The 24,447-nt window shown below is 44.1% G+C and overlaps 1 protein-coding gene across 1 annotated transcript in view; it reads right to left on the minus strand.

Moving 5' to 3' along the window:
* Nucleotides 1-20,362, minus strand: part of arl15a (ADP-ribosylation factor-like 15a) — a 139,839-nt gene extending 119,477 nt beyond the window's left edge. The window contains exon 1 of the mRNA XM_012828674.3: nucleotides 19,891-20,362. Coding sequence (XP_012684128.2) covers nucleotides 19,891-19,944 — 54 coding nt within the window. The 5' untranslated portion in view covers nucleotides 19,945-20,362. The remainder of the gene's footprint in view (nucleotides 1-19,890) is intronic.
* Between the last annotated feature and the right edge of the window lie 4,085 nt (nucleotides 20,363-24,447).

The raw sequence follows: 24,447 nt of genomic DNA on the forward strand, positions 1-24,447 counted from the left end.
ACCTCCCTGTCTAACATGGTAGCTGTGACCCTGCATCCGAGCGAGGTGAGATCAAAGCGGCGCGGAGGCCTTGGAAAAACATTTGCGCAGAGACCGGACAGAATATCTGTCAGAGGGTGATTCCCACTGAGTGCCGGGGAGGGCTGGGGGGGAGGGGGGTAGATCGGGTTACCCCTGTATACAGACATGAAAGGCGCCCTCAAATCCACATACACGGCCCTCCTCACCTTCCACCTCTTCCTTCGGCTTGGTCTCCTCCTGCCCTGCTCTGCCACTCGGAAACCAAAAATGGAAACAGACAACAGATACTAGAGCACTTGCAGCGTTTTCCACAGTCTTAGGCCCTCTGCCACTGTCCGCCACTATTCACTCCCTATCAACACCTCCGCCACCTCCACCATTCATCTATGTATGTGTGTGTGTGTGTGTGTGTGTTTGTGTGTGTGTGTGGTTGTGTGTGTGCGTCTGTGTGTGTGTGTGTAGGTGTGTGTGTGCCTGTATGTGTGTGTGTGTGTGAGGTGATCAGGCCATGGCAGAGAGGGGGCCACTGCTGTAAATCCTGATGTCAGTGACAGGAAGGCTGTTGCGGACCATTACCATAAATCTGACAAACGCTAATTTGATGGGTGGCTGTATCTGTCTGGACACTTGGTCGGTCTAGACGACCTATTGAGAAATCCCTCCAGTGGGGGGAGGTGGGGCTGTTTGTGCCCCACTCCACCCCCCTCCATCTCCTCCTCCCCCCTCCACCTCCTCCAAACTAACACCATCTGGATATGGCAATAAGCAGAGCGCAAAGCCGTTCACACACTGATCAAAGTGGGCCACTGTCTACACAGTCCACTCCTTTTCGACCACCTTGTGCAAACATGTCCACATAGACGCCTCTCACATCCCTCTGCAAGGCTTTTTCTTTGACCAAAAACATTTACAGTACACTAATTTCAGTAACATTCACTGGTCGGCTGAGTTAGTGGCGTCCGAGTGTGCTTGTGTGTGTGTGTGTAAGTCTCTGTGTGTGTGTGTGTGTGTGTGTGTGTGTGTGTGTCTCTGTGTGCTTGGTGTGGTGTGTCTTTCACAGACCTTTTGTGGCAGAATCAGTTGCACTGAAACCGCCATGACAGATCAGGAGATCAGGAGATCAGGGGGTCTGGTTGGGTTTTGACTAGGTGGAAGGAGGAAACTGTTCCACTCTAGAGGACCTGCTCTAGGCCTCGCTTAAGCTGGGAAGAAAATGGATGTGAAAGGGGTCCCTCACGCTGCCAAATCCCAACCCCCCCACCCCCCAGCTTAACCTCATTTAAGGTGGGAGCCGACACACTGGCAGGTCCTGTCGCTGGCTGCTGTGTGGCTCCTCTGCCGCCTCCATTCACACAGGCGGGGCCCACAGGGGGCCTAGGGGGCCTACTGTATGAGGGCCTCCCAAATGCATTATAGATCACACACACACCAACACACACACACACACATACACACCTCTCTCTAGACTCCTCTGTTTCTTTCTCTTTCTCTACACATAAGCGCACACATACACACACACACACACACACACACACACGCACACACTTACACTCCTCTTTCTCAAGAGCTCTCCTAAATCATGATCCAAGTGCTTGTTTGTTTGCTTGTTATGTGTTTGTCCGCCAGGCCCCCAGACTGCTGCTGCTGGCCCCTGTGCCAAGTGTGTGGGGCTGAGGGGCTGGCGACTGGCACTGTGCAGCCCGGCAAAGCTCTTACACAAGGGCCATGTCAGGGCCCAGGATCCCGCCTGGCACTAGCAGCAGCCTGTCTGTCTTGGTCTGGAACACTTGTTTGAAGAGGTCTCCCTTTCCCCTGTCTCTCCCGGTGTTTCTAACGCCCGCATTTTCTTTTTTGTCCGCATAATTGTATAAGATAGTAGAGGCAGAGGGAATAAGAGGGAGGGAGAGAGAGAGAGAGAAAGAGAAGCAGCGACAGGAGAAATATGAGCCGAACAGCAGGTCCTACAGACAACGCGGAGCGTTAGAGCCATGAGGGGTCTGCATTGCCTTACCGTCGGCAAACAATGAGTAAACATTTATCTGTCTGAAGTCTATCCCGGAACAAATTTAATTTTCGTGACCTTATTAAAAATGTACACGTAAGGGAGAGGGGGGGTAGGGATCGGGGAGGGGGCAGCAGTGGGGGCAGTGGGAGGGCTCCCCCGTCACAGGAATGTTTTCATGTTTTTCCCCACTCTCCCTCTCTCTGGTGGCAATCACACACACACACACACACACACACACACACACACACACACACACACACACACACACACACACTCACACACAGAGGGCACCCTCTCTACACGGGGGCACTGCACATAGGGCACTGGGGGCGGGCAGACAGGGGCCCCCGAAACGGGTGCGCCCATTGCGGAATATAAATCTTGTAATTGGGAAGGGTGATTAGCGCTGAGGTATTAGCATAAGGCGGCAGGAAAGAGAGAGAAGAGAGGACAGAGAAAGCGAGAGAGAGAGAGGAAAAGAGAGGAAAAGAGAGAGTAAGAGGAAGAAAAAAAAACTTTCCCCTACGCACAATGTACCCCCAAAAGATGTTTTCCGCACCGGTCTAGGGGGATCAAAGCCCGAGGGGCCCCCTTTTGAAGGCCCTGCAGCGAATGTGAGAAGGCCCGAGAGGGGCCCGGGGGTGGGCGGCCCCATCTGACAGCAAAGGAGGAGGGTGGGGTGGGGGAGCAGTGATGGGGAAACTATTGCCCTACATACAACAGTTATCGCACATTTTAAAGCCATTCATTTGATGCACATGGACCTAATTATTAAATAAAAACAAATTCTGCGGGCCCCTTGTTCCTTCGTTCCTGACACATCTGCCCCTCGCAAGTGTGGGAAAGTTCTTAATACTAAGGAACAATAAATCTTTTTTTCCTCTTCTTCTTCTTTCTCAGATCCATGTTCTTGTGGCAACCTGAGAATTAGGCAGACATGGCGGGAATGCACTCACAGTTCCCATTTTACATCAAAATGGACTTCTGAGGCGAGACTTTGTGGGAGCTTAGATTCCCTAATGGACATAATCCCTCAACCTCAACCACCTGGACCACTGGCCGGCCCAACAACACTATTAATTACGGCCGCGCGTAATGCACACATTAGACAACACAAGGGGGACAAGAGTGGCTGACAGGGGAGTTTATGATGAACCACTCATCATGTCGCAAAACAGGGAATGAGAGAGAGCGAGACAGAGACAGACAGAGAGAAAGTGAGAGAGAGAGAGAGAGAGAGACATTCAGGAGGCGCGTCAGACTATTTAAAGGCCCTAAAAAAAGGCCTCCAGACGGGTCTCTGGGGGGCTTTGAGACGAATAAAATGGAAAAGCTATTAGTATGAGATGCGTAACATCCACGCAGACATGCAAACAAGAGAAGGAGTAGAGAGGGGAGGAAGAGTGTGTGTGTGTGTGTGTGTGTGTGGGAGGGTAGACGGCCATTTTCGGGAAGAACCTGGTTGTGACCTCTGGGTATTGTAAAGGATGCAGTGAGCACCTCCTGTTCGCAGTACATCAGCCAAAAATTTTACTCATTGATACCAAGTGGGATCCAAACACTGATAGGGAAGAGAAACTAAATGAATGTCTTCATTTCTGGTGTCTGGGCACTGAGCCCTCGACTTGGGGGAAGCACAAAAACCTCATAAGGATGATGAGGCAGGCAAGAAAACCACTGGTAATGGTCCTCTCAAGGCTGTGTGAATCTCACATAGGAGCTGACTTTGGACCCGTTCTGAGCCTCATCTGTGCCTGGTTTACCTGCCACCAGGCCTGTACTCCACTCACCCTGGACAGAAAAGGCACTACACAATTGAGTGATGGCTAAATTGCTGTGTGTTAACAAGCTTTACAATCAGCAGATCTCGTACTTCATACGAACTGGCTTTGTATGAAGTAATTTTACGTTATATTAATGCTGAATATTTCTGATGTCCTTAATATTGGACATTTAATTGAGCTCACAAAGGGTCAAAGCAAGGTAACAGTAAAGCATCTTACACAACAGCCTTTTGAAGTGTGGTGTCTGCCAGTCTGCCCTTTTCCTCTATCTGAGTGCTAACAGGAAACATTCCTTTAATCTACCCATCTCTCATCAGAGCATTGCAAATCCGATTGCGTTTAGGAAACATTTGAAAACTAATCACACTTTAAGTCACCCCAGTCTGTGTGCGAGCCCTAGCTTCACAGTTGTAGCTAATGCTTAAGATGAAAATTCCTTTTTTGGTTGTGCTGTGCTTTTTTACGCAATACACAGCTATTGCCCTTTTAAGTAACAACACTCCCTTTTCTGAGAGAAGAAAGTGTCTATCTATCTATCCGTTGACCCTTTGACCTTTGCAGAGGCATGGGGCAGTAAGCATTACTGGGACTTTTGAGATCAGTACAGAATATAGAATGTCGAGTCTGCCATTAAAGGATATTGCAGTCTGTCCCAGATGTGGTTTATGACAGATCAGGTCCACATTTACCTTTCATGGGGTGTGTCAAGGTAATCATCCAGAACAATAACAAAAACGAAAAACCCTAAGGAAGTGAGGAGCTTGTCAAACCAAATGTGAACGGCCAACAGACATCATCACAGCCCCAGAGGAACCACGGTAGAGTCTCCCCAGGGACGGCTAGCTGAGACAGCAGCCTCTTAAAACTGTACAGAGGGCAAGGAATCAGGAAGCAACACAGACCGGACTATACCAAATAAAAGACTTCATACGAAAGGGCAGGGGGGGCTGAGAGATGTCTGTGTGCACATACATTCACACACACCCACACAAACACATTTTTTAGGTTTCAGAGTAATTGCACTCTTTCAGTTGTAGTGGTCATTATGTATGACACAGTATTAAAGTGCTTTCCCCAAAAAAACACATTTTAGGCCTTTTATTTATTTATTTATTTTCCTTTTGGACTTAAGCCTAAGCTTTCATTTGAGGCAACAGTGCAGTGGTTCTCAACAGTGCAGAAAGGAGATGCTCGAACAGAATGAACAGATTGTAATCAAGCCCTTGTACTCGAAACAAGGTTGATGTGTACCGACCTTTCAGATCAGTATATACACTCCAGCCAAAAAGTCCATCCTGCCTTTCACAATGCCTCTAGTAAACTTGTAACAAAAAGTCCCTCTCATTCCTTCTCTCTTTCCTTTATATCTACCAGTACACATGACCACCGGCAAACACTCTTCAGAATATCTATGCAATTCCCATGAAGTACGAAAGTTTCTAAGAAGGTTGAGAAGGCCTCAATGTGTAGAAGGCCTCAGCTCAGGTAATGTGTTAGACTGTGACCACATTTAAAAACGGCACAGTTAAAGGCACACTCTCAGCTTGACCCTGGATACTTGACCTTTAAATCAAACCAAACAGACATGGGATCTTTCAAAACACCTCTCACATGCGTGAGTCCTTGCAAGGTGTTGAGTTTAGTGCTTCAAATGAAAACAAAGTTGGGGCTTGAAAACAATCACTGGTCTTGAGCAACAACCAGATGAAGTTCTCGATTTCCCTGGAGCCATTGCATAATCATTCTTTCCTTTGAAGGAGCCCTATTGTTTGGGAGCCCATTTCCACCCTAGTATATCCTCAGGCAACCCCTGACTGATAGTTGATTTTTCCCCCCCCAAAAAAGAGAGGACAGGACACAAAAAGCAAGCATTTGATTGCATTTGTTGGAGCCAGAGAAGACTTCATGTGGGTCACAGTCCATTTGGATCTTCAACCATGTCCGTCCTCAAAATCTTGTCTGAAAAGGAAGGACAAAGCCTGACATGGAATTTGGGCGTGGATCACAGAGCTGCTAAAGCGTCCATCCGAACCGCAGATGGATCAAACGACCGTGCCCCAGTCAGCATGGCGACCCGACATGTGTCTAATTTCTGTCAATCTTTTCCTTTTTTTCCATGTGCAGGGAGAACAGGCAAGGGCGAGCCCCGAGGGCTTCGTTGTGGTTCGGCGTGGCCTGTCGAGGCGCTCTTTTAACCCCTGAGCTTGGCGAGGCAGACTTGTATTCATTCCCATCATTGTTGCAAAATGGGGGTCATTGACTTCAATGGGCCTTCATTAGGAGGACTTAGTGTCAACAGTTAATTATGCAAACGAGCATAACTCCCGCCTTGCAAGGGGTTTTTCGGGGGGTACCAGCACAGGGCCTTCTCTTCACCCTTCATTGACGCCTCACAAAAAAAAAAAATTAAAAGCGAACCCCCCCCAACGGCCCCCACCTCCCCCCTTACATTGAACTGTATACATGGGGGTGTTTACCCATGGAAACTCTTTTTAACGCAGGCTTCTGAGGGGGCCACCCCTGCTTTGCAGCGACGAGGAGACAGGCGGGAAAAAAAGAAACAACGACAAAACAGAAAAGCGAATCAAGTGTTTGGAGGGAGGATCCATAAATGGAGGCCATTGTGGTCTAGAAGCCTTCGTTGCTTTACATTTCCCTCTTTCTTTCTTGCCTCTCTCTTTCCATCAAAGGCTTTCCGGAAGGTTCTTGCAGGGTGCAGCTGAAAGCCTTGCCGAGCCGCCCCCTAGACAGCGGGGCGAGAGAGGACCATCAGAAGACCCCCCCACCCACCCACACACCTCCCAATACCCCCTCGCCCCAATACCAAAACAGTCAATTAGGCAAAAATGCATGACAACCAAATTCCTGTATTGTTTCAGTGACGGTAATGACAGCCTTTCACCCTTTCGTCCTATCAGACATCTGATGTCTGAGCTGTTGTTTCAAAAGGCCAGGAAGCCATTGGGAATTCATAATCACACGCCTTCCCCCCCCCCCTCCTCCTCCTCCTCCTCTGTTCTGTTCATCTTTGTGGCCCCTTTGGGCCCCCCCACCCCCATACATACACACACACACAAACTCCACAGCCCTCCAAACCCCCCCACACCACCAACCCCCCCCCCCCCCGTCTGTTGTTGTTGTTTTGTGTTGTGTCGTCATTTTTTTTGGTTCCATAACAAACAGCGAGCACTCCGCAGGCTGGGCCTCGGTTGCTGTTTATCAACCATTTGGCTCCATTCACATTAATGTTGTTTTTCCTACAGTAGGCCCCCATCAGAGAGGGTATACGTGAATGGCTTGGCAAACACAGATAGCTCCTAATTGCAGTCATGCCTTAAGAAGCCCGACAGTAACACTAACCCCCTTCAAACCCACCCCCTACCCACCCTTTCCAGTGTGTAGACCTATAGAAAAGGGTTCAGAGAGTTCAACCAGGAACAAAGCTTAAACTGCAACTGCCAGTAGACTGAATTCTCATCTAGGCACAGTCTGGTGTAATAATCACACCGTTAAGGCATCGAAGCAGTCGGCCATTTTAGCCCTAACGTACATCATCTGTGACGGCCATCTTATTACAGAGATGAAACTTAGCCACATGCTGTCTAACGGTGCTCAATCAAAGTTCCAGGCGACCCAGGATGGCATACATTATCTCAGGCATGAAAACAAGACTTTCTCCCTGGCATCTAATCCATTAGGGCCACCCAAACACGTTGGAGGGCCTCACCCTGGGCAACACTGACCCATTGTTTGCCTGGGAGACAGGAGTAGCAGATGTGTGGGCCGCCATGCACGACTTCAGCGCCCTGGAAAAAAAAACAATTTGGAAGACTCAAAATGATTTGCACCACATTTCTCACATTTTGATTGGGTGGGTGGGGGGTCTTGGTGTTTGCGCCCAAGTGGCAAGTGATATGGGGTGATACGGTGAGGGGTTTCTCCTGCGATTGGGGGGGGGAGAGTTTGTTTGTGGAACACCCACTGCTTCTGTAGGTCGATCCATGACATGTACACAACCCTAATCCCCATCAGCACCCCTCCAGTCATCCCCCCACTGTCTGCAAAGGAGGAGGCTGGTGGTGGTGGTGGTGGTGGTGGGGGGGCACTGGGGGAGAAGGAAGGAGGAACAATAGCCTGCACTGTGAGGGGCCAATCACAAGGAGCCCCTGGCCCGCGGAGCAAGTTGTTTACACGCCACATTTGGTTTTGGAGCCCCTTTTGTTTGTTATTTTTATTTTTTTTACCTTGTTTTGGCAGACCAGAATTTTCAAAAGCAACGATATCTTTTGAGGAACAAAAAAATGCTTATGTAACCCGGTAAACTGGAAGCACATTGCGGGCTCCTGTGGCAGGCCAAGCCCACCCAGGGCTCCTGGGAGTCATGCCACCCCCTCGAAGAGAGGGCTGGTATTGAGATAAGGCAGCAGCACTGCTCCCCAACCCACTCACACACACACACACACACACACACACACCCACACACACACACACACACACACACACACACACACACACACACACACACACACACACACACACACACACACACACACACACACACACACACTATATGCCTACCCAGGGTCTGCAGAAATATGGATCAAGCTGCCCCATCTGACCTGGAGCATAAGGGGCTGATCACAATGACCTCTCTGTTGCACATGGCCTCACACCTCTGCGTAAGCATGTTGTTGTGTTTGTCGGTTTAGTGTAAAAACTCACATCTACTTGCTGATGGTCCCCGTTGATCAAAGTCACAAGGACATGTGTTTTGCGTGGTTTTGTGGGAGAGCTTTTGGTTTGACATACCAGCGGTTAAGTAACGAGGCAGCGACAATGGGAAAAGAGCCCAGTAATGCATCCTTCTCAAGATGTGCAACAGCGTGCACTTCTCTGGGCAGGATATAAACTGTGCAATGCTGCCCTCTCCTAGTGAAGACGCACGATCGCAGCTAAAGACTCACTCACTGAGTCAGTCACTGGCTGAAGATCGCTGCATTTACCGACAGTGGAAAACAAATGAACTGAGGCTGTTTTTGACAAAACACACTAATGTGAATGTGGGGAAGGAACAACACATAGAACATCAGAGTCAGAGCTGCAAAATGCATGTTGTAAAACCACTTAATGACTTTGTTTTTGTAAAAAACAATCCTTTGTAAAAAACTAAGCTGTAACATTGATGAAAGCTTGAATATGTGCCCGTGTAAAATGGTCTTGAATACATAAAGGGTGGGAAAGTAAAAGATAAAAAGTAATAGCCCATTTGAGGTGACATATAAAAGCGTTTTCAAGGAGAAGGACCCAGATCAGTCAGAGGGACATAAGCTTCACTGGCCAGAGGGTCACAAAAAGGGTTGACAGCTAGCTGACAGTAAAACACTCTGATTTACATTGCTATAGTAAAACATGCCTGCTTGATCTGGCTAAATAAAACTAGAACAATAACAGAGCCCAGCTGTCTGCCTGTAGCACATAAGTGGTGTGTTTTTGAAGGCAGGCATACACAATCTACAGAAGATACACCAGCTTTTAAAAGTTTGGATTCGGACACAGGAAAGGAACAAAATGATTTCTGCTTGAAATAATAATTTTGTCCTTGAACATTTTGTTTCATCAAATAATCCTCCATTTGCAGCAATTTGCAGCATTGCAACTTGACTATGTCTTCCCTAAATAGGTCTTGCATTGTTTGGAGCAGTGCTTTGGGTGTCTATCTTTGGCTCCAGTTAAGTGCCATCCACAGGGTATGGCTTGGCGATTGGGTTATGGTCAAATGGAGCTATACCCTTCCTTGTTATAGATTCCTTTTACTTTGTACAAATTACATACTTTACCATCAAAGCATCCCCAGACCATCAGATACCATGCTTGACAGATGGCATGAGGCAATCTTCCGACATACTTTCTTTTATCTGCACCTCACAGTTTCTTCTCTGTGATCAAAACACCTCAACATTTTTCAATAGTCTTTTACCCACTATCTGTTAAATTTCAAAAGGGTTTTCTGATGACTAATTAGCCTTTTAAACATGATCATTTACGATTATCTAACATAATACCATTGAAACAGAAATGATGGTGGCAAAACAGGGCCTTTCATGCCTATATAGATTTTCAATTAAAAATCACATACCATACCATCACACACCAAGTAAACTGTTTTGTTTTTCTGAACTAGAGTTTTTTTTCCTCTCTTTCTCTTTTTCTGTTACCATCAACCCCTAAAAGGAATCTCTGATATGGCTCACTGGTTCTTGGCTCACCTAAAGGAAACCACAATGGTCAGGAGAAATGCTAGTCAGTGTGCGTTACTGGCATCACCTGCCCCTTGAGCTCTGGTCTGCCCTATGAACTGAAAGAAACACTGACACCCAGGGAATCTCAATCTCACCATCAGGTGTGAGGTGTGCCTCAGGTTCGGCCTTAAAATGAGCTCCTAAAGCAGTGGTTCTTAACCTTTTTTGAGGTACTGAACCCTGCAAGCTTCATCAGTGCATTTACCGAACCCTTCGTAATTGGAAAAATAAAATATGATTTCTTCAAAACATAGGTATATATAAAAACGACCCAACATTGCTAGTGTGAACCGGGCTATACTGTGTGTGTCTTGACCCCTGCCGAACCCCTGAGAGTGACTCAAAGAACCCCTGGGGTTCGATCGAACCCAGGTTAAGAACCACTGTCCTAAAGGATGCCTGTCTACAGCTGCTGAGGGGCTACTGCCTACAAACCACAGAACATATGCAGCTCTCTAATAATAATGTTGCCACTTGAACTTTTAGTGAGTGTGTAAACACTTCTAAATCAATCATTACTGTTCAGTGTGTTTTCTTCAAAAGGCATTTGTCCATTCTCCACTAGCATTCCTCAGTGTTACTGTAAATGGTTTGGTAAAATCTTCACTCCAGTGGATATGAAACCATAAGTAATGTTGCAGAGCTTGGATACAACTTATGTCATTTAGAGGCAGCATTTCTGATAGCTTCCACTATAAAGCCTCAAACAGGATTGGCACAGACAACCATTTAATGATTTTGAAGAAGTTACTTGGAAGAAGTTGCTTGCCAATGTAAGGAAACCATTTATCTTGTTAAACAGTGCCCCCTAGTGAAATGCATTAGGTCATACCACAACAGTCACAATGGCCTGTTGAATCAGCCACCAAAACCATTAACTTCTTATGCTTTAAGAGTATTTCAAACAAGCCTCTAAAGTACCAATCAATTATCCATCATCTCAAAACACACAGGAGACCTTAAGCAACACAACAGAACACCCCTCACTAAAAATGACAATCGGTCTCAAAGGGGTGCACAGTTCAACACAACACTTCAGGCCTGCTGTTAAAGCTGCTGTAGGAAAGTTTTCTTTAGTTGGCTTTACAATTAGGAAGTCGTCTTAAATTTTAAAGCTGCTAATATTTGTAATACTTATGCTATCTGACTTTTTGTATAAGTTTAGGTTTTGTTTGTTTTGTCACACACCTTCACAGCAACCATACCAGATATCATTATAAGTTAGTATTAAAAGGAAACTTCAAGATTTTTTAACATGGGCCCTATTTTGACATATTTTTGGGTCTAAATTTTTACTAGGGACAAAAACGATCCAGTATTGAGTTAGAACGCTATAGCCGGCAACCACAAAACGTATCTGTGTCAAAGTAAACTGATTGTTTTTGCCACTGAGAGCCTCATAAGTGTCTGACAACAGGGAAAGGATACCTACAGAGATAGACCCATGTCTGTTAACCTCAATAACAGTAAAGAAAATATCATTTTTTTACAGAAACAGAAACTTAAAATAAAGAAACAGTTCTACCGATTTCAATTGTTTATTGTTCTTAGTAAACATTTGGAACTTAAAAATATGGGCCCAGGTTGAAAAATCCTAAAGCCCCCCTTAAAGGTAATGTACTTCAGAGGCTCATTTGAGCTTTGGGGGACCACTGATCTAACCTCCATAAATCTATTAACAGTGGTCTATTTTTGATTTTTTTTTGCCTGTCAATGGTGTCTTGTTCTATCAAGAAGCTTCCTAAATGCTTGTCTGTATATTTGTTACTTTACAAAACAAAAAAATAAATAAAAATAAGAGTTGGAAATTAACTGACTATTAGAGGATTAGAGGCTGCAACACCTATACAGTATAACAAAGTCTGATGTATTGTGGTCCATCTGTACTACACCGCATACTCAAAATCAGCGCAGTTCAGAACACATGCACCAGCTCTATGGGGAGCTCTGAACTCCAAGCCCCCCAAATACTTTGGACGCAATAATGAATACAAAAATATGGGGGGACCACCACCCAAGCGCCAACCAATGTTTCAGCATAGTACATATGAAACTTGGTCAGGAGTTTTATGTGCGAGGGGATAATGTCCAAAATTTTATTATAGAAGACAAAATTAGCCTTAACATACTTTAAATCTGTTGTCTTCTGATTAACTCAAATAATCTGTCAATGGTGTTATGACAGTCATTGATAATAGGCCAACTATACATTTCAGATGGTTAAGGACAGAAGTATAATAATTATGTGTGTGTTGTGTTTGGTTCTTGGCTGCCTGTAACTGATCTAAGTTGTCTTTGGCTTTTTCTCCTTTCTCATAGCTCTAATGGGCTTTTTCTGTGTGTGTGTGTGTGTGCACGCGTGAGCAAGAGGAAGAGAGAGAGAGAGAGAGAGAGAGAGAGAGAGAGAAAGAGATTCTCTGCAGCTTTTTGCTGCCAAGAACACTGTGGACCACCTTGTCTTCATAAACAAGTAAAGTGTTGTGTTAAAATCTTCCACTGGTGAAAAATGTAAATATCTTCAGGTGACAGGAATTGAGTCATATTGTTGTAAGAACAGCTAATTCCCAACATTTGCAAAAGGCTTCCATAAGGCTGCTCAAATACAGCAGCCCTAGGACGACTAACACAAAGCTTCAGTCCCCCTCATTTCTATCATACACTGGATATCAGACCAGGATGTTATCCATTTGCTTCAGGTTTGGGACTAAAACGGTAAATAAACAGTGCCCACATTTTCACCCAGTCACTCTTAATCTCATCCAAGTTTATCCACTATCTGGCTAGCTCTAACACCAAGCTCCAGCTCCTCTCCTGCACTAAGCAAGTAAACAATGCAGACTGCTCAGCTGCACAGTGCAAGTCATACATTTCTCTTGCCCCTCTAATGAACAGCCAGTGATTACTCCTAAACATTTTTAAAAGAAAGCTGAAAACGCATCTCTTCACCTTAGCCTTTAACTAGATACAACGATATAATGTGATATTAAGGGGATAGATAAACTATATCTTCTGTCTTATGTTATGCAATTTATGTATTCTATCTTTGCACTTCATCCCTGTCTTTATCTTTATGTTTTTATGTTAACTTTATTTATTTATTTATGTTTATGCACTTTATCCCAGTTTGTATGTTGATGTTTCATGTTTTTTTTTTCATGTCTATTTTTATGTGGATCACTGTGCACGTAATTTCTTTGCTGTTAAGCACTTTGAGCTGCATTGTTTTGTATGAAAGGTGCTATACAAATAAAGTTTATTATTATTATAATTATTATTATTACCATCAGAACCATGTGTATAAGACCCCCTTTGCACCTACTGTAACTAGCACTAACTGCTAACAGGAACTAACTGGACAGCGGTTTTAGCCACTGTAGAGGAGAACTCATAAGAGCTGAGACTGCATGTTCAGCTGTCAGGCACTCTAAGGCTTAAACTAGCTGCAACCAAATCACCAATGGAACCTACTGGACTACATAACATACGTAGGACTAGCATAGCATAGTGTAGAGCAGTGTGTTGATGTTAAGTGTAGACAGGAGTGGTGTGTAATGTAGTGTAGCGTTGTATTGTGTATTCTGTGTTGAGGTCTGTGCTGTGCTCTCTTTCAATTGAACTATCGTGTTGCTTTATTACAAATATAACTGCCATGCTCATGGGGTACCTTCATCACAACAGACTTTAGAAGTGCACCACAAGAGCACCACAACTATATGTTAAATGTGGGGGGGGGGGAGTATGTATTTTTGGAACTAGAATGTATACTTGGCATCTGTCCCTTATTGGCCACATAATCTTAACAGATCCTCTCATCTTTTGGAGTAGTACCTCTGTATCTGTGAAGTGGCTGACTCAAGCAGCCATTAGGGCATGAAGTGGTTTTTCCGTGTGTTCAAGTTCGGGGGATGGTGGCATTGAGAGCGGAACAACGGGGCCTAATACCGCCACACAAAAGCAGGAATATTACCCTGCGCTCACTTAAAAACAGGAAATGAATCCCTCGAGGACCTGGCTCTTTGTTTGAGAGATGATGGATCCCCACATGGAGTTTAATGTGGCAGGCTGTTTGCGCCCGTCATCCTGCTCCAGATCCATGAGAAAGCCGGTGGCCCCACTGGAGAGAGGGTGGCCATTTGCTGCTTATCCCCTGCAGCCTTTGGCTGATAAAATAAATCCAACTCTCACACGGCAAGGACTCGCCCTTTCCCAGACAGCTTTTTCAAAGCACGGAAACAACTCATTCATAGTCCACACAACAGGTAATGCTGAATCTCACCAAAGGCAAAACACACCAGGCCAGGTTCTTAACTTTTACGATGACTAGAATAAAGCAGCATTTTCCAGCTGCACTGGTGGTGAAAAGACAAATAAGCAAGTCTGCAGTGGATGCATGTGCTCTTTAGATCTTATTTAGACCTGCTAGAGTCTCATCAGAGATGTAGAATCCTTATGTTGGAGGTTCACTGAGTATGATATCTTTTCCTACAGGTCTAATCATTCATACAAAATATGCTGAAGATGAAAGGTACATGAAAAATGTTTAGTATCAAATGCACACAGTATATAGTATATCAGTATGAAAGCCTGGCTCGGCTATCACAACAGGATAGCTGATGCATTGTGATATGATTCACATATGACCAGCTGGTTGAAGGAGTGACTGTGACACATATTAATCACTGTGCCACAGACAGCAAAAAGCAAACGTGACAGGCAGTCAGAGAGGGGACAGAGAGGAGAGGATAGATGAGACATGTGTCCATGGACCAGTCAGCCTGTGACGGTGATATAAAACACAAACGAATGAAATATGAAAATGAAGATGACAATACCTTCTGTAGTAGTGACAACAAATAACCTGGCCTCTAATGAATCAAGCACTGTATACTTTTGGATTGGATTCAACTCAAGCCTGATGTATGTGAAATGAAAACGATACGTAAATGCCAAAGAGTATCCTTTCTCCAGGGAGGAGAACAATGATAAATCAAGTATTCAGCCTTCATTGTCTCACTGACAGATTTACTGACTTCCTGCCAAAGCTGTGTGTCCCTCTTTTTACATCCTCTTCTCGTCCTCCTTGGCTTGAGGGGCCCTCTTACAGTACAATAACTGACACAAGAAAATAAAGAACAACACAAGCAAGCAAGAGTGAGAGAATACAGACAGAAGAAAAATCTGTAATGTAGCCCATAGGTGTTCCGTGAGTGCCAGCCAACTGCTGGTCCTTCACACAAAGAGCTTGGCTAGTTGGCTCGAGGCAAAGCGACATTCACTTCAGGCTGGCAAAGATCCCAGTGAACTGCTTTCAAACAACCGGGTGAGAAGTCTTCCCTTTCCCGGCATGTGAGATGATGTTGCTGGTAAGCTGAGTAGGGCGAAAGGCCTGACTGGTGAAAGTCGTTTTTCTGGGCAAAGGTGTCTGGTTCTTAGGATAGAGGCCAAAGGAACTCCAGTTTATCTTTTACTGGGAAAGGGTAGGAGGATGTTGCGTATTTACACTCAAACAATCACACAACGGGAAGCAGGCGTGTAGACACAGATAATGCACATACGTGCACAGACAAATACACACAGATGAAAGCAAACAAACATGTCTACAAAGATAGGCATCAAAAAACACTGAGACAAAGACACACACGCAGAAAACTTCGTGCACAGGATAAAGGTTTGTGTCTGACATCAATATCCATTTCCTCACACCTGTAAGTTATTTATTTCCTTTAACAATCGGAGCCTCAGTAACAGACAAAAAAGGAAGGGCAATCAAGATGGAAACCTGAGGGACAACCACACTGCATTGCAATAGCAGCAGTTAACATGTATAAGGTACTTTAGAAACCATGTGAGGCAGAGAGATAGAGAGAGGAGCAGACAGCAGTCATTTAGCCTCTTGTAAGGGCAGCAACATTATTAGACTGACTGAACAAGACAGAGGAGTAATCTTAGTGAGGACATGAGATACTGAGTTTGGCCGTGTCACAAGAAAGGGAGAGTGCAGGCATCACTCAGTCACTCACTCACTGCCAATCTTACTCTAACATTCATTACTGACAGACATGAGAAAACCTGCTGTCCTGTTGGCGATAACCCTTTAGTGTGGCATTCTGACTCGTATTAACTCTTAGAGGATGTATTTTTTAGTAAATATTATCAGGAACGTTTTCAATAAATATTACCAGTAAACTGTTTCTTAGTAAATATTATCAGTAAACCATTGTTATGCTAACGTAAGTAGTAATAGTATGCTAATGTCCAATCCACTTTATAATCCAGGTTCCAGCAATGCTCTCTCAGCACCCGTAGCAACGACGCATACGCTCACATTGGTATAAGTAAAATTGGACAATCTCAGGAACATATAAATCCAGCTGATGTTCCTTATTAGTGGGTGAACAATCCAAAGCTAGGTGAATTCTGCACCACAATGATAGGAGGAGCCAACATGGAAGGCTTTGTAATGATTTTCTTTGACATGCTGCCGATGGCCGTAACAAGATGCTGATGTGTTTATGAGGCCACCTAGGCTGAAGGAGAATGTAATGAGGGGGGGTCATAAAAGCATCCGCTGTTGTAAGGGCTTCACTTGTCTGTCTGGTGCCTCAGAGAGAGTACCAGGGCCCATAAAGCACACCTTCATGGCTGTCCCTTGCTAGAGCTTTGTATGCATCTTTGATTATTTGTTGTTGTTGTTGTTTATATTATATTTTATTATTGTTATTGTATCATTAGTACCTCTGGGGGGTATTCCTAGTACGTGGTTTAGTGACGAACCCGGATAAGTTAACTCTGAGTAAGTGGTAAACCTCCTAATAGAAGAGCTATGGCTTCATTCTCCTGGCCAAACAAAGCCATAGGGATCCTTTTTTAGGAGGTTTACTACTTACTATGAGTTAACTTATCCGGGTTACTCACCAAACCACGTACTTGGAATACCCCCCAGGTGTCCTCTGATGTGCTATTTTCATATAGTCAATAGTCAGTGACATGTATCTCTTCATGAAGAAAGTCTCATATCATAGTCTCACGGAGGCAGACGTATTTAAGAACATCCTGGGACAACTATGAGAAAATGTGGTCTAAATGTGGTTGGGCATTATTAGTAGGTTTAGCAGGTAAGACAGTCAAACACTTAGTCAGGTTGGCTCTGACAGCAAAAGGGAGTGGTGCTCCTATAACATTTTTAGCAGTGACTCTGAAAATGAAAAACAAAATGAAAATGTAATTAAAAAATCTACATTTAATTTGTACCCAGACGTGTACTCTTGTGAAGTGCTGAGATCACGCATGTACATTCCTCAGGTACTACCCGTGACCTGACAGTTCCTACAAGAAAACCTGAAGAAGCACCACCAACAAGGCATCATTTCCCCCCATTATTACTGCCATTCACCTCATCCTCCACAAAAACACTTTCCCACTGTCCTTACTTGAACTGCTGTTTCCATTACTATTTAGCAACACAGCCTCCTGTCACACCAATTTCCTGTATATGAATCTGGGATGGAAAAGCATAATATTTGTCTAGATAAGGATGCTATTTATTTTTCTATAAAGCACACGTCTCTGCATTTTCCAGTGGGAACTTCAGCTGTCCCAAGTTAGTGAAAACATACACCAAGGCGATGCATGCATTTGATATTAGTACACAAGGTAACTTGTAAACTAGGTCAACTTTTGTGTTTACTATTCAGATATCTTCTTTCTTAGCTGTTATACACTCTTTCAGGATCAATAACACATCTATGAATCAATTTTGCATTACAGTCAGGGTGAAATATTTCCCACAGTGAATCCCTCATAACGCGTAAAAAAAATTCTATCTGGCCATTTGTCTGGATTCAAATGGGAAAATATACAGAATACACAGACAGGCCTCTTGTTTCCTGCACACAGACAACAAAAGGGATCCAAGGCTGCCCTAGGACCTTTTCCTGGACCCGTGATCATAGCATTTCCATGACACAAACACTCTTTGAACACTCTTTCAAAGAACCTGGTCATAGCTGCAGAAACACATTACCGCTTTCACTACAGAAAGCTTGTTCTATGCGTCTTTGGGTACTTAGAAAAGCGCTAAGAAAAGTCTAAGGTATTATTATTTTTAAATGTATTAATATTATTATTATTATTATTATAAAAGAAAATGTCCTGGACTAGACTAGACTATATGTTGCTCCCCCCGAAATTGACCCTGCAGCGGGCCCAAAAGGCACAGGGGCAGATGCAACAGACTGGTACATGGATGTACGTGAGGAGCATAAGCTTGACCGCAATCGACTTTCAGTCCAACAAACTGCTTTTCTAGTTTCCACCCAAAAAGATACAGTTGCAGTACACATAAGGTGGTTTAGCAGTTATGAGTATGATTGTATGATTGTATGTATGTTTGTATGAGTTGCAATAGGTCAAATGAGGTCCTTCCTATTTTGGTGATTTCACTCCTGCCTCACCATATGTACTGGTGGGAAAAACACCTTTGCCATTACCATTACAGTCAGTAGTGTCCATAATTGCCACATCACAAAGGTTTCTCAGCACCTTCACCACAGCGAATCCCATGATCCTAGATGACTCTACGTCAGTACCAAACCCGGCAGACGGTTCTCTCTCTGATGCCAAAACCTGCCTCCTGCTCTCATCCATCAGTCCTCAGGTGCTGAGGTGCGACAGGAGACAGCCAGCAGCCTTGTAAACCAGTGCCCTCTGACAGGCTGTGTTACAGCCGGGCTGGCAACCCCCGGTGGGAGCCTGTGCCAGGGCCTGCCAGCGTGCCGGGCTCATGTCTCCTTGCCTGCCCTCCTAGGCACCACAGAGGCTCTTCATCAGAGCCACGATCTGATATCACTCACATTCACACAGCACACAGGTGCAGATCAATGCCTGCTTGTTCTCACACACTAGACAGACACATGCACATACATACACACAAACATGTAAATACATGTATATACTGTATGTATGATATTATACAAGATGTACACAGTCAAACTACAGGCAAGCGGTTTCCACCAGTTAGATGTTGTGACGCTTCAAATACAAATAGAAGTCTGTGAACTCATGGTCATTTTTCTAATGTCATTACAGGAGGGTTACTATCAGAAAGCTGATGAGGGAGAAATTAAGATGAATAATAAGTGCTGAGAGCCTGGCTTGTTATAATTGGCCCCCTGTTGTTTTCTTGGAGATGCCCTGAGGAAACTGTCACACACACCTGGCGCATGTAACACAACTCCATCTGAAGGGAAAACTGATGCTGCTTTTCTTTCAGTGCCCTAACCATGTTCTACTCATATGACACACGGGGCTTTTGAATAAGAGGGCTTCACGTGTGAAAGGCTTGTTGATAGTTGAATTTTTTAGGATTCAAAGAGCAGGGTTGATTAATTGACTGAGGCTCCAATCCCAATGGGATCTCGATGCTCTTTTAATCCATGGGTAAACAGGGTTGGTTGGGGTCATCTGATGTTTACTACTAGGCATTAACAAAAAATAAACAGTAGCAGTAGCAGTAGTCTACCAAAAGCAGCCCAAGGATTCTGAAATCCCTGTTTTCCAGACAGCAGATCCACCTTACAATATCCCAGGGATGGAGAAAATCTTCTCGAGTCAGTGACAAAGACACACAGCCTGACCAAGTGCTTCACAAGAACCACAAAAATAAAAAACCTCCTGATAAGCATGCCGACGTGCAATCACAAACAAACACACACAAACACGTGAACACACTCATCCGGTCAACTCATTATCAGCTATGAGGTGCAACAGTTGTTTATCTTACCGTATAAAAGCCAATCCTGCACAGAGCCAGTGAAAGCTGAATGTGTTCAGACATTGTCCCCAGCAACAGCGTAACCCCCGGCAACAAACAAGCCGAGCCAGAGTCAATGGCTGAGGGCAAGAGGAGAGGGGGAAGACGAGGAGCAGAGGAGCAGTAGGAAACACACACACAAACGCCGCTCCTAAGTGAGAGCGAAATCTCGAGCAGTGGCAGGAACCAACAGTAGTCTGTTTTCAAAGCATAGGGGGGAGGAGGAGACACGTCTATTCATATCCATTCATGAAAAGCAATCAGAGAGACACACGGAATCAGGCAACGGTGGAAGCTTAGAAGAGATCTCCCCTTTAGGATTATGGGATCAGTGACAGCCCTGTTCCAAAATTACACTACAAATTGGATTAGTCACTATTACACACCTACACATGTCGGTGTGAATGAATTAATGAATAAGAATAACAGCCCCTTCAAACAGAGAGAGAGAGAGAGAGAGAGAGAGAGAGAGAGAGAGAGAGAGCGAGAGACAGAAGAGAGAGGTTTGTTTTGGTGCCGAGGGCTGCTGTCATTGGCAGCCACAAAGCTTGCATGTTGTTGAGGATAGAGAAGGATTTCTTGAAGCTGTGAGAGAGGTTTCTGTTCATCCAAAGCAAAAATCAATGAGACTTAGATCCCTTCCTTCCATCCGTTAATCAAATAGATGCACCATTAGGGAAGCTGTGCAAGACAACGGACAGACAACAATTGCCCATCCAGTAAATCAATTGCTTGTATTACATGTTCCTAGAAAGCTCAGGTTTGAGATGAGTTGTTTTGGCTTCATGACAATGGGAAAGTCAGCTATACAGTTACAACTTTGGAATCTTTTATAATACATATTGTGTTCCATGCCTTTTCTTCTGCAATTTCACCTACTGACACCTCATCTGATTAACATTTTAGAATAGATTTTTAAACAAGCCTCTGTAATCATCCCTCCCATCCTTCTCCCTTTCCTGACCAGACAACCATTTATATGCATGAATTTGATATTCTAGAGGTCCAAACCCTGATTTTGAGTATTTGTCCAGCCTTAATGTTTCAGAGACACTTGCTCCTGACGGGACTGTATTATCTCCTCTTCATGTTCCATTAGCTCGTGCTGGGAGCATCCCATCCTGGTTGTCTGCCCTCGACCCTAAGGACTTTGCCTGACTGCTGGGGACAGCTAACCATCGGGGTCATGCACAGACATTTTGAGGGGCAGGTGCTCAAGCTTAAAAAAACAGCACCCAACTTACAAACTTAAGTTACTTACAGTAGCACATCTATCTAGATATCTATCTATATTGTTCGTTTGTTCGTTCATTCATTCGTTCGTTTTAAATAGGCCTATGAGCTATAGCTTAACATGCCCATAGCCTATTAATGAAGGTGTGGATCATACTGAACATTTCCTTGACATGTCACAGCATAGATGTCACAGCACAGCAACGTGGCTACAGCTCTGTCAGTTCTCCACAAGAAAGGGGTGACGGATAGACTAACGTTTCTGGTATCCAAATACGATTGCTTAGACTATTAACCATGGTGTCCATATTTACTTGTTATACGTTTATAAGTTGCTTGACAAAGGAGCTAGCGAAGTTCACTCCTTTTCATCGACAAGGCTGTGTAGCGTGCAGGGCTGCCACTCCTATGTTGTGTTTCAGGTATGGTGAGTTCACCCATAATTCCAAGTGTGTAGGAACTGTAGGGAGTAGTGTGTAATTATATTTGTATTCAGTGTATTCATGATTCATGTATCCCTCTCATGTTAAGGTTAGTGTGCATCTTCCGTGAGCAATTAGGAGTCTGCGTGTTATGTGTGATGGCTCGCGTAGTTTCATCATGTATTAGCATCTGTGTCCACCCTTACCCTATAAACTGTGCCAGTGTGTGAGATCAAGACTATCCTTATAGGCTATGATTGAGCAAATCTGCTAACCTGCTGGGATTTATACATCAACTTATGTAAATATGTGACAGTGCGTATTTTTCTTTTTCATGAGAAGAATAGCCTCATCCAAGATTTACGCAATCTCTCTAAATGTTAATGTTGTAGATATTTTGTTTAGATATCTCACCCAGAGGGGCGGGCTATAGGTCAAACAATACTTTTACTTTGAAGGCCAGATCTACCCTTCTTAGACTATTGACATTTGAGGAAAAGTTGAGTTTGACGTACCTGAATACTTTTGCAATAGCTTACTCTAAGACTATGTCAATTTTGGACTTGGAAAAGCTTCAAGAGGACACACTATGGTAAAAGATGTCTGTTTCATCAGTAATGTTGGCTTTTTCCAAGATAATGCAGCTCTCTTCATCACTTAAACATGTTAGACTGGATATTAGATATTAGCTATAGCAGTCAATAAAATGAATCAGTTACATAAAAGAAAGAACACAGTGGGCTGCTATAATGATGATGAAAATACCTTAAGTTTCACTTGTTACCTGTGTAATGAAACTGACTAGGTTGACTTTCCAGTGCATAACTCAAAGAAACACAGTTTTACAAATTTCCCCCATTTACTCACAAGCCAGCTTGCCTCGTACATACATTATAAGATGTCACTTAGATTCAACTGATGACTTTTAGAGCCTAGGTTATCACTTGACACCACACTATGTAGGCTACCTCTTCAAGTTTCTCAGTTATCACAATATAATTTCCACCATAAAAACCTTTCACAGATTATGCTCTTGACGGTAAACCTTATTCTTTAGGTCTATTGTCCCAGACTACATTGTGCTCATTAGTATGTAATAAATGGTGGAAAATGTAATGGTTACTACAAAGTGACATATCGGTTAGAAATGAAAGATGAGAACAACGGTTGAATTGTTTGTAGCCTGTTGCAAACTACACGCTTCCTTACCAGAAAATCCATGGAATAGACTGTGGGGTTCATGAGTATGCTACACGACCACTGGCTGAATCAAAGGTTGCGACGAGTCCGGAATATTCCAGTCCACAGTTACTGGATGAATTAATACTAGCAGTGCCCACAAGTCTTTATATTCCCCGCCTTTCCGTTGACAGGTTGGAGCCCTTGCGCATCAGCCCGCGTGCTCTACTCAAACACGGTGCCACCTAACCGAGGAGCCACGTATGAAATGTCGGTAAATAAGTATTTGTATTCCCATTCAATGCGTGTATAATGCTAGTCTATTATCTATCACGTCTGTTCAGTGAAAATCATTATACATCCTTCCATCTGAATTAAGCAAAAATAACTGAAAATAGGGGGGAAAAGTTGGGGTGGTCACATGGCCAATCACACATAACCTACGGTGTTCTTTTCCGTTTGTAAAGGAGACCCTACCTTAACTCCATACTGAGGATCTTAAGTTTTAGAAATAAGGCACTGGCCTCAGCCGAACTATCAAACAGCTAGATGTCTGGAAAACGAACAGATGAGGGGGGAGGCTGTCATTTTATTAGCTAGCATACTGTAGGAAAGCCTACTCATTTTACTTATGCCAATTACTTATGCCAATTCGATTTTTAAGAGGTGAAATGATATAGCGTATACCTACTTCAGATTATTTTTTAGGCAGTTACACATATTCCGTTTATTGTGTGTGTGTGTGTGTGTGTGTGTGTGCGAGAGAGCGACAGAGAGAGAGTGTGTGTGTAGACAAGAGAGGGAGAGCATGAGAACCTAGTGTAGTCTGTAGTCTGTATAATAGCTCCATGACCAGGTGGGCTATTATATAATCGTCAATACAATGCATTTTGCTCCGTGGGGAGAACGATAATGTATTTTACATTGGTTATCCAGTAGATGGCGCTGGCTATCTTTGTATGAAACCAATCAACTACATATCATTATGTTGAATCTCCATCCCACCTTCAATCAGACCAGGAGAGACACACCTGTGAAGGAAATGGAACTTAAAAGGTACAATATGTGCTTAATAACATATCCTGGAGGAAGATGACTTATTTCAATTTACGTTGAAGCAGATAAAATATCTGATGAAAGAGATAGGAAATGAAGGATGTCTCACTTGCTCATGTTACCCAAGAGATCCGTTAGCATGTTCATGACAATGGAAGAGTAAAAACAAGAAAGTAACAAAAAGTGAGATAATGCAACAAAGCCACCTCCTGCTGTTCTAGTTGGCATTGAGGATTGGTGAGTGAAGAAAGTTGCTTGCTGTAGGTTCTGTTTTGATTTGTTGTCCACTGACTTTGCTGTATTGCTACTCTACAGTGAGAGTTTCTTATGTCAGGCGCAGCAGCAGCAGCAGCAGCAGTTCATGTTGTTGTATTGTGTTAATGTAGGCCCTATTACCAATGCCCCTCCTCCACCACCACCAACCACCAGCATTTAGGAGAGAATGATTTTAGGAGGTTAAAAGCGACCCCCCCCCCCCCCCCCCCCCCCCCAAGCAGAAAGCAATCTTAGCGCCTGAGTCATCTTTGTCAGCTCTAAAAAAAGGACCCACCCTCCGCTCCCCGACCCCATGACCAGAGTCACCTTGCAACCCACTGGCTCCCCTCCCCTCCCCTGCAAGAGAAACATTATCACAGGC

Source organism: Clupea harengus, chromosome 7 (genome assembly GCF_900700415.2).
Source record: "Clupea harengus chromosome 7, Ch_v2.0.2, whole genome shotgun sequence".
Taxonomy (NCBI): Eukaryota; Metazoa; Chordata; class Actinopteri; order Clupeiformes; family Clupeidae; genus Clupea; species Clupea harengus.